The sequence below is a fragment of the Pantherophis guttatus genome, chromosome 4 (genome assembly GCF_059756535.1).
Source record: "Pantherophis guttatus breed Tessera chromosome 4, ASM5975653v1, whole genome shotgun sequence".
Classification (NCBI taxonomy): domain Eukaryota; kingdom Metazoa; phylum Chordata; class Lepidosauria; order Squamata; family Colubridae; genus Pantherophis; species Pantherophis guttatus.
This window is the reverse complement of record NC_142066.1, coordinates 30042022-30058783: the sequence shown is the minus strand read 5'-3', so window position 1 is coordinate 30058783 and position 16762 is coordinate 30042022. Positions and strand designations below refer to the sequence as shown.

The window sequence follows — 16762 nt, the reverse complement described above, 5'->3', positions numbered from 1 at the left end:
TTCTTATGACCAGATTAGAAATTAAGATGCCCCTCAAGGACACATGATTAAACTTTGGGTGGTCAGAAGCTGCACTATATTTATAGCTGTTTGCAACATTTCAGTTTAACAAAAAATGACATCTGGTTCCAGTTTTCGATAAAACCATTGGTTCATTTAACAACTGCTGCAAAAAAGATTGTAAAATCAGGTCAGTTATGTGACCCAGCGGTTGCCAATCTTTCCAGCTCTGCGGACTGGCAGCTGAGGAGAGAATGGGATGGTTTCATAAATGAGTGCAGTACTTTCGCAAATGTAGTACTGGGCCACGGACCAGGGATTGGGAACTCATTATGTGACTAACTTGTTTCACAATCATCACAACTTCCAACCATGATGGGCAGACCCCATAACCATCATAAATGAAGGAATTACCTGAATTACAAGTTTTGTCTTTCCCCAGCTTTGTACATTTCAGCTACTGGGAATGGGGGTAAAGGTGTTTACATATTTGTGTTGCTGGTTTTGTAGTCTCATCTGTGGCTGTCTCATGGAAGAGGAATGTTCAAGTTCCAGCAGGACTACTTTTTCTAGCAGACAAATTTCATGTAAAACAAATTTGGAAATTTAGGACTTTTTCATGCTGCAGGAATGGATAACTCAAGGAAGTGTTTCTGCAATTATTTCAAGTGTAAAGGTACAGAAGCTAGATGTTCAATTTGATTCTGCTAGTTTCTGCTAAAACCCTTTAGTATTGTACTAAATAATTTTATTATTATTATTATACTTATTGGAGAAGATGAGCTCCATGGTATGTTAACTGGTTGGTTTCCAGAATATCATAGATTAGAATGATTGACAAGGTACATCTTCTGATATGGAGAAGTCTTACTAATAGAAGCAGGTATATAACAAGTGCTCAAATGCGGCAATTATCTTCAAAGTATATGTAAGAGAGGTAGGTAACCTGTGGGTAGAAAGTGGCTGCCCAGTATCCTAAGCTGTGGTCCCCCAGAAGAAGTATGGCTGGAACATAATAGAATATTCTCAGCTGAGGGTCTTGGCACATTTCAGAGCTTCTGTTGTCATTCTTAAATATCAATATAAATTTGCTTTTTTTTTCTCCAGAGGTTAAGGGCTCCTCATTGCTTTTTCTGGTGATGGCAGCACCAAACTGCAGCTTCTAGGCATGGCACGAAGCCAAAGACGGAGAAAGCTTACTATAAATTAAGAGGATTATGTCTTAATTTTTTAATCTACAGGGCAAGCCAGAATCTTGTCTGAGATGAAAGTCCTGGAAACACTATTCCAGATTCGAAGGTGGATGTATGTTGCATGCCCAAATGTTAATATATGTATCAAGAGATAGTTGTCTTGATTGAAAAGGCCTTTATTACGATGGGTCATTTTTTTTTAACATTTCATTTGGTTGTACTAAACAAAGCAAAAGCACCTTTTCCTTCAACCACAGACTGTTGGGACTGTGGATCAGAAACACTAAACCAGAGCAGAAGAGACTTTACATTCTTCTACATTCTCTTCCATCTTTGCAACCTCAAAGGGCTTTCGTTTAATACAGATAAAATTCCAGTATTTCAGTCAACCCTTAGAGCAGAACGTCCTTTCGTAGGATCATCTGTGGACAGCAATTACACAATTCCAGAAAAAGATGTCCCCTTTTCCTTCATTTCTATCATCAATACAAAGGAGTCTCTAAAAATGCAACATACCTATAAACACTTTAAAAATATCTGAAAAGGGATTGTAAAAATATGTTTTTATTGCGCATTATTAATCTGTTTAAATCAAGCAAGGCAAAAATTATAACTTATAATGTTCCTGTTCTTGTTTTTTCTGCCCCATTTCGATCAACTTTTCCATTAGTGTTTAGTGAAAGTGTTCCAAAGAGATGCTGCTGGGGAATTCTGGGAGTTGAAGTTCACAGTTTCAAGTTGCCCAGCCTTGCCCACAGTTAAGAGTAAACGTTCATTTGGAAGGTATCTCCCACTAAGTTCCACTTCCTCCATATAAATCCAATTTCAGTATGCTGATGTACACATTATCAGTTCTTTTGCCTTTTCCTACCTCATACAAACCTATGGACTCTACTGCCTGGACTCCTAAATCCTCCATCTTAGGAGCCCAAGCCAAACCTGATGGGAGCTGTGGCATTCCCTTCCTAGGAGGAATTTTCACGACAGTCAAATGAAATTTGCCTTTGGAGGGAGGGCAAATCACAGTCAAGCCCTTTTTAGTAAAGGCGTCTTCCAGACTTTGAGCCAGGGCTCCCAGTTGGGGTACAGGGTCTGGTGCCAAGAACAAAACCCGTGAATTAAAAGACTCCACGTTGCGGAAGGAGAGAAGCAAAACTGGGGGCAGCAGTCGCTGATAACCAGCCTGAAGTTCTTTCAGAGCCATCATCGCTTTGTGGATTTCTTCAGGGGTATCCAAGTGCAACAGGCAAAGCGTAATGTGCAATGTAGGCCTGGGCACACAGAAGGGAGCGTAATCTGAGCTGACAGCACATAGAGCCTCCTGGAAATTTTTCACAGCTTCCCGGATTTCTGGGCTGATGATAGGAATAGCTATGAAATGGGTGGGGCGCTCCTTCGGATAGGAGAAGCTCCTCCCACCCCTCTTTTCCAAATCCACGTTTTCTCTCTTCACCATCACAGGTTCATTTTCTATTCCGACAGCACAAGCATGTTTGAATTCTTCACATTTAACTGAGCCGACTGTCTCTCTTTCCTTTTCTTTGCTGGCTACATTTCTTTCTTGGTCAATGGACATGTCTTCAACCAACTCCAAATTATCCCCCGCTTCCCCTAAAGCCATCACTAACTTCTGTCCACTACTTGCCCGGTTCAACTCTTTCTCTTTGGCTGAATCCCCCTCTACCTCCTCTTCAACTTGGAGGCTATTTGGAAGACCCGATAGTTCCTTCTTAGCTTGGGTGTCTTCTTCCTTCATCACTTCTAAGATGGTTTTCCCACTTCCGGTGGACCCAAAAACTTCATCGGTGCGACTGACTTTGTCCCAAACCACACGGTCTCTGTATTTAAAATACTGGATCCTATGTTTAGGGATAGCCAATACACCAGGACCAACTGAAGCTAGATCCTCCCACGAGAAAGAAGTAAAAGATTCCTCCAAGATCCCCAAGAACCGGTCAAGGTAGCCGATAGAAAATTGTTCAGCAGGTACCTGTGTATCCCAGAGGAGTCGGGAAATGACATCCTCAGCTGTTTTCATGGCAGGTTTCTTCCCTTCTGTGAGCTGCAAGGAAGAAACATGGACAGGTCCAGGATCTTTTAAATGGTGAACCTCACCAACATCACCAGGATGATAGTTTTGGCAGCGGGCACCAAAATGGCAGCGTCCCTCCAAGAAAAAACGACAGGGAGGGTTGATATTAGAAGATGATTCTTCAGTCAAGGATGAGTCAGGATCTTCTGATGGTTCCAGAAGACTGTCAGAAGGGTGGTCAGTGAAGTCCTTTCCAGAGGAGACAGCCAATTCATCCATCGCTGTATGGGAGAAAGAATTAAAATCAGAAGAACAAAGGTTGATCACATGCAGTTTCACAGTTCATAGCAGAAAAAAAAATTATGAGATGAGTGGGATTGTTGAGCTGAGTAACTCACTTTAAGGGCAAACATAATGGCTCTAGGCAGTACGATGATGAATCATGAACCAGGAAGTCTGTCAAAAAATCCAAGGTCAGGTATGTGCCAATCTTTTCCCATGGAGACGCTAACAGAATATGCTACAGTAATGGACATCAATGAATTATTCTGTCCTGTTAAGTGTCTCATATTGAAGCCTCCCAACACATTAATTCAAGGCACTCTTCTTTTTTCAACAATGCAGTGTTTTCAGAGATTCAGAAACCGAGGCATTAACCTCCATTGCTAATTGTAATCTGTACAGTATGTCCGAACCTCACAGCTTTTCAACCACCTTGATGAAATTCAATCTTTTTTTTTTTATTGTGGGCATAAAGACACCGCAAAGTAATTTAATAGTCACTGTTTTCCCTTTAGTCCAATGTTTTTTCAACCTCAGCATAAGATGTGCAGGCTTCAACTCCTAGAACTGAAATCAGTATATTTTTAAGTAGCTGAGATGATAAACAAAACATGGAACACCCGAGTTGAGGTAACACAACGAATTCCTAAACCAAAATTAATTACTTTTGACTAAAGTAACCCATCCACCATTCCTGTACTTCAGCTCATTTGCTATCTTTTGTTTTATTGCACTTTCCTTGATTGTTATGAGCCATCCAGGGTCAGGCAGCATTCAAATATTATTATTATTATTATTATTATTATTATTATTATTATTATTATTATTATTATTATTATTATTTAATCTTTAGTGAGATTCACAGCCTTTGAGGCTGGTTAATAGCTCAGCAGCTCGAGTTCTAACCAAGGACCTAGGAACTGTTAAGGTATCGTCGGAGGATGTAAACTGTTCTGAGTAAGGTGGTTTTTTATAGAGTCAAAATGTTCAAGTCCGGCAAATTTAGAATTTCTAAATAGCGGGGTAGCCCTTTGGGTATTGCTCCAAGGGCTCCAATTACAATCGGGACAACACACGATTTCTTTTTCCACAGTCGCTCAACTTCAATTTGCAAGTCCCGGTACTTTGTGATTTTTTCTTGCTGCTTATCTTCAATCCGTGCATCACCAGGTATTGCACTGTCAATGAACCATACTTTTTTCTTTTCAACTATTGTTATGTCAGGTGTGTTGTGGACCAAGTGCCTGTCAGTCTGAATCCTAAAGTCCCACAAGATCTTGAGTTTCTCATTCTCTAAAACTTTCTCAACCTGATGTTCCTAGTGGTTTTTGCTGTACTCAAACCCAAACTACTACTACTACTACTACTACTACTACTACTACTACTTCTTCTTCTTCTTCTTCTTCTTCTTCTTCTTCTTCTTCTTCTTCTTCTTCTTCTTCTTCTTCTTCTTCTTCTTCTTCTTCCTCTTCCTCTTCCTCTTCCTCTTCCTCTTCCTCTTCTTCTTCTTCTTCTTATGGCATTTTTGCCTATCTAAAATCCATACCAAGGATCTGGGATAGGCATATTATTATATATGTATATTTAGTATTAATATTATTAATATTAATATTGGAAACTGAAGGCATGAGCCAAAGTAACTTTTTAAGTTACTTTGCCAGTCCTGCTCTACTCCTGAGTCACAAAGTGTTGCTGCTGCTACTATTTGCAAGTTGACCTATAATGTCCATCACACACCCTGAACATCTCCTGTAGTTTCAATAACGGGAGCTGGGGCTTATGCTTTTTATTTCCCCTCCCTCTTTTATCAGCTAACGTTTCTTCCTCGCTTTCTCTCCTTCCCTCACACACGCACGTGTGAATACCGATACGGAAGTACTGGACTCGGGACGCCTGGATTATTTTAGCTCCTCGCATATTTTAAAATCAAAAGCAGCGGAGGGGGGGGAGGGGGAAGAAGCGAATTAGGGCAAATCTCCTACCTTTCTCCGATCACCCCCACCCGCTTCCGGGTCTGAGTTTCGGCGAAACCCGGTCCTGGTGCCCGAAGCGACCGCTCCCCGCCGCCTCCTCTGATTTCCTTCTCCCGTTTGTGGGTAGGTGGAAAACAAGGAAGCTACTCGCAAACAAACTGAAAAGCATTGTGGGGATATTCACGAGTTGGGCCCATTTTCACTGCCAAAGCCAGCAGAGGGCAATGCTCCACCAACTTAACGCAGCCCTTATTTGCAATCGATTGTTGCATTGGGACCGCTTCCCGAAGCAAAGGGTTGGGAACCTTTTATGTGCCTTCTGCCCTGAGAGCGACTTTGGTTATTATTTATTTGATTTTTATCTTGCCTTTATTGCTTTATAAGTAATTCAAGGTAGCAAGCATACTTAATACTCTTTGAGGTGGATTGGGCTGAAAGACAGCAACTGGCCCAAAGTCACCCAGCTGGTTTTCATGTTTAAGGTGGGATTAGAACTCACTGCCTCCTGCTTCTAAGTCAGCACTTTAGACCTAACTGGTTCTCCTTGCTATTTCTTAGATGTCTTCTTCTAAAGAAATTGATTGACTTGATTGATTGATTGATTGATTGATTGATTAATTGATTGGATTCATTCATTCGTTTGTTCATTCATTCATTCTAGTTATGTGTCATCAATTCACTGTCAACATTTACATGTATGGATTTCCTGTATTATGTGATCTGTCCCTAACTTGTTCTTTCAAGTCTCTCAATGGTGCATTCATAACTGATTCCAACCACTTTGTTGCTGGGTGTCCTCTTCTCTTCTTCCCCTTCTACCTTTCCCAGCTTCTTCCAAAGAGCTGAATCTTTGCATAATATATTCAAAATAGGATAAGTTGGAGCCAGGGGTGAAATTCACTTACATTCCCTATTGGTTCGCCAATGTGTGCATGCCGTCATCTGTGCATGCGCAAAGATTTTTGCGCATGCGCAGAGACTTAAAATGTCGCAAAAAAGCAACATCATGACGTCCAGGTGGGTGGGCGGAGCCTCCTGCAGCCACGACTACTGGTTCGCCCGAGCCGAATAGAACCAGCCGATATTTTACCCCTGATTTGAGCCCAATCATTTGCGCCTCTGGTGTTGATTTATTCTATAATCCATTTGTTTTCTTAGCTGTCCTTGTTATTCTCCAGGAGTCTTCTCCAGCATCAATGCTCTTCCTATCCTGCTAAAAGATACATCAGCTCTTTTCTCCTTCCCTATAAAATTTTTGATCTGGACATTATAATAGTTGCAAAAATAGGATCTCACGCCTGTGTGGCTCTGCTAAAATAATTACCCAGAACTTCTCACTCAGGCTGAATTTGAGTTGGGATCTAATCTTATCCCAAAGGACATGACGACAATTTTTTTTTTTAATTTGATTTATATGCTGCCCTTCTCCAGAGACTCAGGGCGGCTTACAATGCATTAAGCAATAGCCTTCATACTTTTGTATATTTTATACAAAGTCAGTTTATGGCCCCCACAAACTAGGTCCTCAATTTACCTACCTTAGAAAGGATGGAAGGCTGAGTCAACCTTGAGCCTGGTGAGATTTGAACTTGCAGTAATTGCAGGCAGCTGAATTTTAAAAAGCAAAGTTCCTTAAATGATAGGATAGGTGGCCTTTCTTCCCCACTGAGTGATCCCTGTCATTTCTCACACTTTGCCCATTAAGGAGAAAGGTTTGAGAAACAGGAATGTAGTTGCCGGATTGTTGTAAGACTTGGCTCTGCCTTCTTTCAAAGAAATCCATGCAGTAGAGGTAACCCTCGACTTACAACAGTTCATTTAGTGACCGTTCAAAGTTATAACGGCACTGAATAAACTGACTTATGATCATTTTCACAGTTACAACCCAGGGGTGAAATGCTCCCTGTTCGGATCAGATCCGGTAGCAATGGAGGCGGGTGGTTCGGAGAACCAGTAGCAAAAATCCCGCCCACCATTGCCCAACTGAGCCGCGCCATCATCAGAGGCTTTTGTTTTATTTTTAAAAGCATTTTTTCTACAACCTCTTCATCCGAAGAGGTTGTAGAAAAAATGGTTTTAAAAGGAAAGAAAGCCTCTGCCGATCAGGCAAGTCAGCTGGGATCATCAGAGGCTTTAAAAGCATTTTTTTTACAACCTCTTCAGCCGAAGAGGTTGTAGAAAAAATGGTTTTAAAAGTTAAAAAAAAAAAAAAGTTGGCCACGCCCATTCAGTCATTTTACACCTCCCCCACCAAGCCACGCCCACAGAACTGGTAGTAACAAATTTTACATTTCACCACAGTTACAACCTTTGCAGCATCCCCATGGTCACCCGATCAAAATTCAGATGCTCGGCAGCTGGTTCATGTTTATGATGGTCCCAGGGTCACATGATTCCACTTTTGCGACCTGACAAGAAAAGTCAATGGAAAAGCCAGATTCATTTACCAACTGGATTACTAACTTAACAACTTTAGTGATTCACTTAACAACTGTGGCAAGAAATGTTGTAAAATGGGGTAAAACTCACTTAACAAATGTCTCACATAACAACATAAATTTTGGGCTCAATTGTAATCGTAAATTGATGACTCCCTGTACTTTCTCTAGGTATGATGCACAAAAAAAACAGGCAGAGCTTTGATGCACCATTGTGGGTTTTTTTGATCGTACATTGTGAATACCCCTGTACCACCATCTTCCACGAGTTTCCTGAAAGTCAAATCTAAATCACCTTCCTTGGAAAAATGTTCCCGATTAATTCTCTTCCTTCTTGCGTCATACAAAGGATTTACTCTATTCACATAATGGTTTGAGGCCAGGAAAGGAAGTATGATCAGAAAGAAATGAGGAGAACCCAAATGAGCTGGATACATAAGAAGGGCTTTTTAAAATAACAATTTTGATTAGAGTTTACAGATAACAAACAAAAGACTAATGCAAACAAAGATAGATATGAAACATAAACAAGAGGAAAAGAAAAATGTGAAGAGATAGAACAAAAGAAAATAAAAAGTAAGAAACAAAAATATATAAATGATGACTTCCCATTTCCTCTGGGCAAGCAACTTCAGTAATTTAACACTTTAATATTTCAATTTTTAAAAGATACCTTCTTTCCATATCTCATCCCTTATCAATAATCACATTATAGCAACAGCACCTAGACATATATACTACTCCATAGTACTTTACAGCACTCTCTGAGTGGTTTACAAATATCACATATTGTCCTCAACAATCTGGGTCCTCATTTTACCAACCATGGAAGGATGGAAGGCAGAGTCCATCTTGAGCCAATCAGGATCGAACTTCTGGTGGTGGGCAGAGTTAGCCTGCAATACTGCATTCTAACCACTGCACCATCACAGTTCTTTTATTTAAAAAATTCATCATTCATTTCTAATCAGAAGAAATCTATTAAGACTTACCAGAAATGGTAGCCTATTATATGTTAACCTTAGTCTAACAAAACAGTTTTGTATTCCAATTTATCACTTTATTTGAAAAGCACAAGAAATTTCTCCCCATTTATAAACAGATCTTTAAAGCCTCATCATTCAGTTCTAATCAAAAAGAAATTCATTAATAGCTATCAGAAATCACAACATAAATATTAACCCTGATCAAATAATTCCAGTTTGAATTCCTCCTGCTTACTTTTCTTAATCTTAAACCCTATCAAATAATGTCCTGCAAACTAATTTCTCAATATTTTCTCTGTCTCCTCAGGAACAGCTTCATTAATATGTTCCTTTTGTAAATCTCTGATAAGAAGACTTTTCAAATCACATTTAATTATATTCATCAGATGGTTTCATTTGTAAATCCATTTTGGCATCTTTTGCCACATCACTCATATTTTAGCATACTTAAATCCATTTTTAGATCCACAGCATCCTTTTCCTCATCACTTTTATAATCTGGTAGTTTTTAAAAATCCAAATCCACATTTGAATCAGCGCCACTCTCTGTTTATCCAATAAAATCTATTGTGCTTCTATATCCTCTGTTATAGTTCAGGTGATCCTCAACTTTTTTTTTTTTAATTTGATTTATATGCCACCCTTCTCCAGAGACCTAGGGCGGCTTACAATGCGTTAAGCAATAGCCTTCATACTTTTGTATATTTATACAAAGTCAGCGTATTGCCCCTACAAACTGGGTCCTCATTTCACCTACCTTAGAAAGGATGGAAGGCTGAGTCAACCTTGAGCCTTGGAGAGATTCGAACCAGCAGTAAATTGCAGGCAGCTGTGTTAACTTACAACCATTCCTTTAGTGACCATTCAAAATTACAACGGGCACTGAAAAAAAGTTATTTACAACCATGTGATCAGAATTTGGATACCTGTACATATTTATGATGATTGCAGTTTCCCGGGGTCAAGTGATTATCTTTTGTGTCCTTCTGACAAGCAAAGTCGATGGGGAAGCCAGATTCTCTTAACAACCGTGTTGCTAACTTAACAACTGCAGTGATTCACTTAATAATTGTGGCAAGAAAGGTCATAAAATGGCAAAAATCATTTAACAGCTGTCTTGCTTAGCAATAGAAATTTTGAGCTCAGCTATCTTCGTAAGTTGAGGACTACCTGTATCAAATAAACTTGTAAGAATTTCTGAGTAGATTGTTCCCAAACAGCCTTTATTTCTTCTATAGTCAAATAGTATTGTTCCATTATATTAATGGGACTCGTCTACTTTAAGAATATCTATTGGTTCTCTCTGCTTCCCTCTAGTCAACATTCAAGCCGTCTGTTTATTTTCTAATCAGCAAACTACTCCCTGGGGAGTATTTTTTAGAATTAATTTCAAAATCTTCATATAGTCTTTTATAAAATTTTAAACAACCCCCAGGAAATGTTTTTTTTTCATGTCAATCTACCCCATTAACTTTCCAAAATCAACATTCTTTTGCTCTTTTCCAAACATTTTGCTTTTTAGGCCTTAAACTTTCATAGAAGTCCTTTCAACTTCTCTTGAAAAATGGGGCTTCTTCTGTTGTAATGAAATTTCTAGTCCAAACTTTGCAACTTTAAGACCTGTATCCTTGGAATTTCAGATATGGATTTCAGAGACAAATAAGAACTCAAGGAGCTCTTAATGTTATGTTTCAAGGTCAGTAGGAGAAAAGTGGTCACCCTCTTTACTGTTGATTAGCCAGGATCACTTCCCTATCATGTGCCTGCCACAATGCCTTGGATTGCAGCACCCATAGTTCTCTACATGCTATAGAGTGAAATTGCCATAATCGGCTTTCCCTCTGGAGGGTAAAAGGTTGGGATAGACAAGTCTAGAACCTCCCTTTTCCACTTTCTTAGCCTCCGTTGTATCCTTTGGATCTGGGTTAGCCATTGTATCCTTTTGACTTGGATTGTTTACAGCCTAGAAATTCAATGGCTAAAACAAGGAAATATGTGTGTGCAACAAACAAAATCAGAATCTGGTAGCACCTTTCCCAAATAACACATTTATTAAAGACACATGCTTTGAAGAATACAGCTTGCTTTAGAGAGATTATGGAGAAGCTAGATCGGGGGTATCAAACTCAAGACCTGCGGGCTGGATCTGGCCTGCGGGGGCCACCCTACAAACAGCAGGAACTGGCCTGTGGTGACTCTACCAGTGAAAATGGAACTCAGGCGGGCCACGTGCGGCCCGCCTGAGCTCTGTTTTCTCTGGCAGAGGGTTGCAGGAGGAAGTCGCAGCTGGAAACGGAGCTTGGGAGCCCATTTTCACTGGAAGAATGCTCAGGCCACCACAGGTGCTCGCGACATGAGTCATGTCGAGCTGGCCACACCCACCCCGGCCCCCCAAGGTCGAACAGAACTCTGATGTGGCCATCTATGAAATTGAGTTTGACATCCCTGAGCTAGATTGATGTCTACAAATCCTGTATCAGGCTTATTGTGTATTGAATACATATAGTTGTGTTAAGCCGTGTTAAAGTGAAACTAACCTTTAGATGACCCTAACTGTTAACTTCAACTGTTTTGGAGGGAAATTTAGAACATTCATATTTGGGTGGGCTTTTTCAAGTATTATGATTGGCTGAGGCCTTGTAGGCCCAGAGTATAAATTACAGGAATTTGTCTGTTGTTCAGTAGTTCCAGTTGAGTCAATAAATGCTGTTGTATCTATGCTGTCTGTTCTTGCCTACCGCAGCCCACAACATAATAGTGGCGATGAAGGTGGGATGCTGCAGAGGAGAGAGCTGCTGCTAACCAAGAGACTGAAATCACTGGGTGTCAGACCAGGTAAAGAGCCCTGGTGGGACCATGCTCCCCACCCTGCCTGCCAGTAAGACAGGAGGCACGGACATACCTGAGGGATCCATCCCCAGGACTCCTCAGCTCCAACCTCAGTAATGCAGGCATTAACCAGTGTCACAGGGGCCTTCTCAAAATGGCTAAACTGGGAAGACTCAACGAGTTCGATTTTACTCACCCGGAACAGTGGAGCTCATACATCTCCCGAGTAGACAACTATCTCAGGGCTAACCAGGTCACAGACGACAACCTTACTGTGTGTCTGTGGACAAGCCACGTTTGATATCGCTAAAAACTTGACAGCACCGGCAAGCATAAAGACTGGCCTATGCAGACCTCAAGAAAAAATTAAGTGAACATTTTGAGCCTCAACTCTCGGTCATCGCCCGGCACCAGGCATTCAAGCAATATGAATAGAGATCTGGGGAATCTGCGGCAGAGTTTGTGGCAGCCCTTTGCCAAGCTTCGCGTCAATGTGTGTTCCCTGATCTGGAAGACCATCTCAGAGACAAGTTCGTTTGCAGCCTGCATAATAATGAATTACAGCAGCGCCTATTCACTATGGAGAAACTGACTTTCCAAGGTGCATTGAAGGAAATAATGGTGGATGAAGCTGCCAGAGGGACCATGAAGATTCTCCGGCACAAAAAACGCACACCAGAACCCCAGCGATCCACCAAGAGACTGCAGAAGGCTCGGAAAAGTTCAGTGAGATTGGAGAAATTGATCGCTTGCAAAGAGAGCCACCCAGAAGGCCACGCTCCACAGAGCAAGCAACTCCCCCACAGAGCTGCGCAAGCTGCGGGGGACAGCATGAAAGAGCAGAGTGCAGATTCTACACAGCAGTAGCCATGCTGTGGAAAGCAAGGGCACATTTCTAGAGTTTGTAGAGGTCATCAGAGGGAAACGAAACCTGCGACATAGCAGCACAATGGGAACAGGATCCTGGGACAGAACAGAGTTGAATACTGTTCGGGAAGGCGTAGCATCCAATGCATAGGGGCCCAACGCCTCATCAAAAAAAAGATAAGACTCCAATTAAAACTTCAAGGGGTCCCATGCTCCATGGAGTTAGATACTGGATTGGCCCTGTCCATTATCTCCTCCACAACTTTTGACACCATTCACAAACGTAGCCGATGACAGATCCCAACCAAATCATCAAGCTTAGTGGTAACGGACTTCCAGAATCGCTGTGTTCCCGTAAGGGGCGAAGCTACCATTAGGGTACAATTCAGAGAGTTCGAGGGTTCCCTCAGGGTAGTGATCATAGAGGAGCTGCGCACCAGCCTCATAGGACTGGACTGGTTCGAGGCCCTGGGCATCAGGGTAATGAGCATCCATCGAACCCAAATAGCCAATCTAGAAGCAGTATGCCAACAATATGCTGATGTATTCAGCACTGAACTGGGACAATACAAAGGGGCACCCATTGCACTCAACCTTGATCCAGCAGTAACTCCAATCCGATTAAAACCACACAGGGTTCCCTTTGCATTGAAGCCTAAAATTGATGCAGAACTAGACAAGCTGGCACAGCAGGGAGTGCTCCAACCCATGGACTGTAGCCATTGGGAGACTCCCATAGTGACCCCAGTTAAGCCTAACAGGGACGTTTGCATTTGCACACATTACAAGTACACCATAAATAAGGCACTACAGCAGCAGGCTTATCCTGTACCAGTGCTAAGCCACATCTTCGCCTTGCTCCAGGGAGGCCGAATCTTCGCTAAGCTAGACCTCGCCCAGGCCTACCAGCAGCTACTGGTAGATGATGCTACCACAGAAGCACAAACAATAGTCACACACACAGGTGCATTCCGAGTGCGCCAATTGCAGTTTGGGGTAAGCATAGCACCAGGATTGTTCCAAAGTATTATGGAACGAACACTGAAGAACATTCCCGGCATCTGCCCGTACTTTGATGACGTCCTGATCACAGGGAAATCAGTGGCAGCCCTGGTGGAACGTCTCCACGCAGTACTCCAATGTTTCCATGAAGCAGGCCTAAAACTCAAGAAGGAAAAGTGCCAGATCTGTGTTGAATCCACAGAATTCCTGGGTTTCCACATCGCTGCCAGAATCCACCCATCTGAAGCAAAGCTAAAGGCAATTCAGCAAGCCCCCACCCCAAAATACAAGGGGAAGCTGCAAGTATTCCTGGGCTTGCTCAATTTTTACCACTCCTTACCGCATAAGGCTGCCCTGGCAGAACCACTACACCACCTACTGGACAAACAAGCACCCTGGGTCTGGTCAAGGACTCAAGACAAAGCGTTCAAGGCGATAAAATCATTGCTATCCTCGGACTCCGTCCTAGTTAATTTCAACGAAACCCTACAAGTAACACTAGCCTGTGACACTTTGCCATACGTCATTAAGCCACAGGATGTCAGATGGTAGAGAGGCTCCCATTGCATACTATTCTAGAATGTTATTACTGGCTGAAAGGAACTATGCCCAGATAGACAAGGAAGCTCTCACCATAGTGGCTGGCATTAAGAAGTTCCACGACTTTTTATATGGACGAACCTTCATCATCTTTACAGAGCACAAATTTCTGCTTCATCTCTTCACAGCTGACAAACAGACACTGCAGATCCTGTTGCTGCAAATGCTACAATGGTCTATTTTCATGGCTGCATACTCGTACTGGCTAGTCTACAAGCCGGGCAAGGAAATGGGCCACACCGACACTCTCAGCTGACTGCCTCTACCACAGACTGAGCCGGATCCGGTCCCAGCTTGTCGTATTCAGGACCTGCCTGACGCACCCCTACATGCAGGGAACATTGCAGCTGAAACCACCACGGGCAAAACACTTAACCACATTCTCAACTGAGTGTTAAGGGAATGGCCATAGGCCTGGCCAGACTCGTGAGTTCCAACACTACGCTTCTCAAAAAAGTGAACTGTCGGCCCACAAGGGATGTGTGCTGTGGGGCAGCAGGGTCATTATTCCACCCAGTCTTCACTCCAAGATGCTGGATTCCCTACATGAGGAGCACCCAGGAATTGTTCGGATGAAGGCTCTAGCCAGGAGCTACTTGTGGTGGCCAGGCCTGGACAAAGACATAGAGAAGCAAGTACAGAGTTGCCAGATCTGCCAAGAAACACTACTGGAGATGTCACAAGCACCAGTGCACTGCTGGGAGACCACGCACACCCCATGGTCTCACTTGCACATTGACATTCCAGGGGCAGGTGTTCCTGATAGTAGTGGACAGTTATTCCAAGTGGTTGGAAGTGGTACCGGTCTCATCAATGACAATGACTAGGGTCATCCGAGAGTTGCACTGGCTGTTCACCACACACGGTCTGCCAGATGTAATCGTGTCTGATAATGGGGCACAATTCACGGCAACAGAATTTCAGTTATTCCTTAATGCCAACATGATTTGACATGTAACATCTGCTCCATTCCACTCCGCGACCAACAGTCAGGTCAAAGGAATGGCAGTACCACAAAGGAGGCGCTCAAGTGGATGATGAATGCCACCATCTGGCAAACTTCCTCCTATATCAACACACAATGTCCAGTACAGCAATAGATCCCAACCCAGCAGAGCTGAGATCTGGGGCCATCGGCTCACAACAAAGCTTGACCAACTTCACCCAGACAGAGTAGTGGTGGAGACAGCTCAGCCAAACCTCCCCAGGAACTTACAGCCAGGTGAATTGGTCTGGGCCAGGAACTATGGGAGTGGGGCATCTTGGGTGGCAGCAAGGGTAACTAAGGCCCATTGTCATATGAGGTTACCCTGGGAGATGATCGTACAATCAGATACCACATTGATCAGTTATGGCACGGCAGGCCTGGCCAGTGTCGGTTGAGGATCCAAAGGCTTTTTCAGACCCACTATAGAACTGTTTTCCTCCAAGTTTGCCTTCACGACCTGTGGCCGCCTCTGGAAAAATGGAGGTACGAAGGGCCATAGAGCCGCCGCCACTCATGGGTGACCAAAATGGCCATCAAGACTGTCCAATTGGAGATGGACAATACTCCACTTAAACATGGCTCGCCAGTAACATTACAGTGGTCCATCAGGATCCGTGGGCCCCCAGCCTATCTTAAAGACTATGAATATTGAACAGACTGAGGGTAAGAACTATCATAGAGGGGAGGGAGATTATATATTGAATACATATAGTTGTGTTAAGACCTGCTAAAGTGAAACTAACCTTTAGATGACCCTAACTGTTAACTTCAACTGTTTTGGAGGGAAATTTAGAACATTCATATTTGGGCAAGCTTTTTCAAGTACTATGATTGGTTGAGGCCCTGTGGGCCCAGAGTATAAATTACAGAAATTTGCCTGTTGTTCAGTAGTTCCAGTTGAGTCAATAAATGCTGTTGTATCTATGCTATCTGTTCTTGCCTACCGCAGCCCGCAACATAATAAGGCTAGTTCAATGTTCTCAGTCTTGCAAATGAAGATCTGTGGACTTCCAGAATTCCCCCTCCAGCATAGCCACCCAGAGTCATAAAGTGCATGGCTATAGAAATTGAATAACAGAATGAATGAATGAATAAATATGCTGGCTGAGGAATTCTGGGAGTTGAAGTTCACAAGTCTTCAAGTTGCCAAGGTTGAGAAACGCTAGTCTAGCCTCAACATACGGTAGCTGCAGCTCACAAAAACTTTTGCCTTTTACTAAAAACGTTTGCCTTTTAATAAAATGTGTTATTTGGAAAAGGTGTTATTATCAGCAACAAAAATGCTGATTTTTGTTAGCATTTGTTTAGTGACGTTACAAAGGCATTGAGAAAAATCACTTCTTCCATTTTTCACACTTATGACTGTTGCAGGCATGTCCATGGTCATGTGATCAAAATTCAGAAGCTTGGCCACTGGCTCATGTTTATGACGGTTGCAGTGTCCTGAGGTCATGTGATCACCTTTTGTGGCCTCCTGACGGGCAAAGTCAATGGGGAAGCCAGATTCACTTAACAACCGTGTTACTAACTTAACAGCTGAAGTGATTCACTTAGCAACTCTGGCAAGAAAGG

General features: G+C 42.5%; 1 protein-coding gene across 2 annotated transcripts; it reads right to left on the bottom strand.

Annotated features, from left to right (window-relative positions):
* Positions 1-1356: 1356 nt before the first annotated feature.
* Positions 1357-7888, bottom strand: LENG9 (leukocyte receptor cluster member 9). 2 transcript variants are annotated; one of them, XM_060692792.2, is made up of 2 exons: positions 7789-7888; positions 1357-3506 (listed from the first exon to the last, which is right to left on the bottom strand). In XM_060692792.2, the coding sequence occupies exon 2, from the start codon at positions 3502-3504 to the stop codon at positions 1987-1989; it is 1518 nt and encodes a 505-aa protein (XP_060548775.2). In that variant the 5' UTR covers positions 3505-3506; positions 7789-7888; the 3' UTR covers positions 1357-1986. The 2 variants fall into 2 exon arrangements, with proteins under 2 accessions (XP_060548775.2, XP_034279101.2); XM_034423210.3 differs by lacking the exon at positions 7789-7888 and adding an exon at positions 5490-5681.
* Positions 7889-16762: the final 8874 nt, after the last annotated feature.

What these genes read in the sequence shown, in the direction of transcription:
- LENG9 (XM_060692792.2), bottom strand. Translation starts at nt 3,504, where the DNA reads ATGGATGAATTGGCTGTCTCCTCTGGAAAGGACTTCACTGACCACCCT.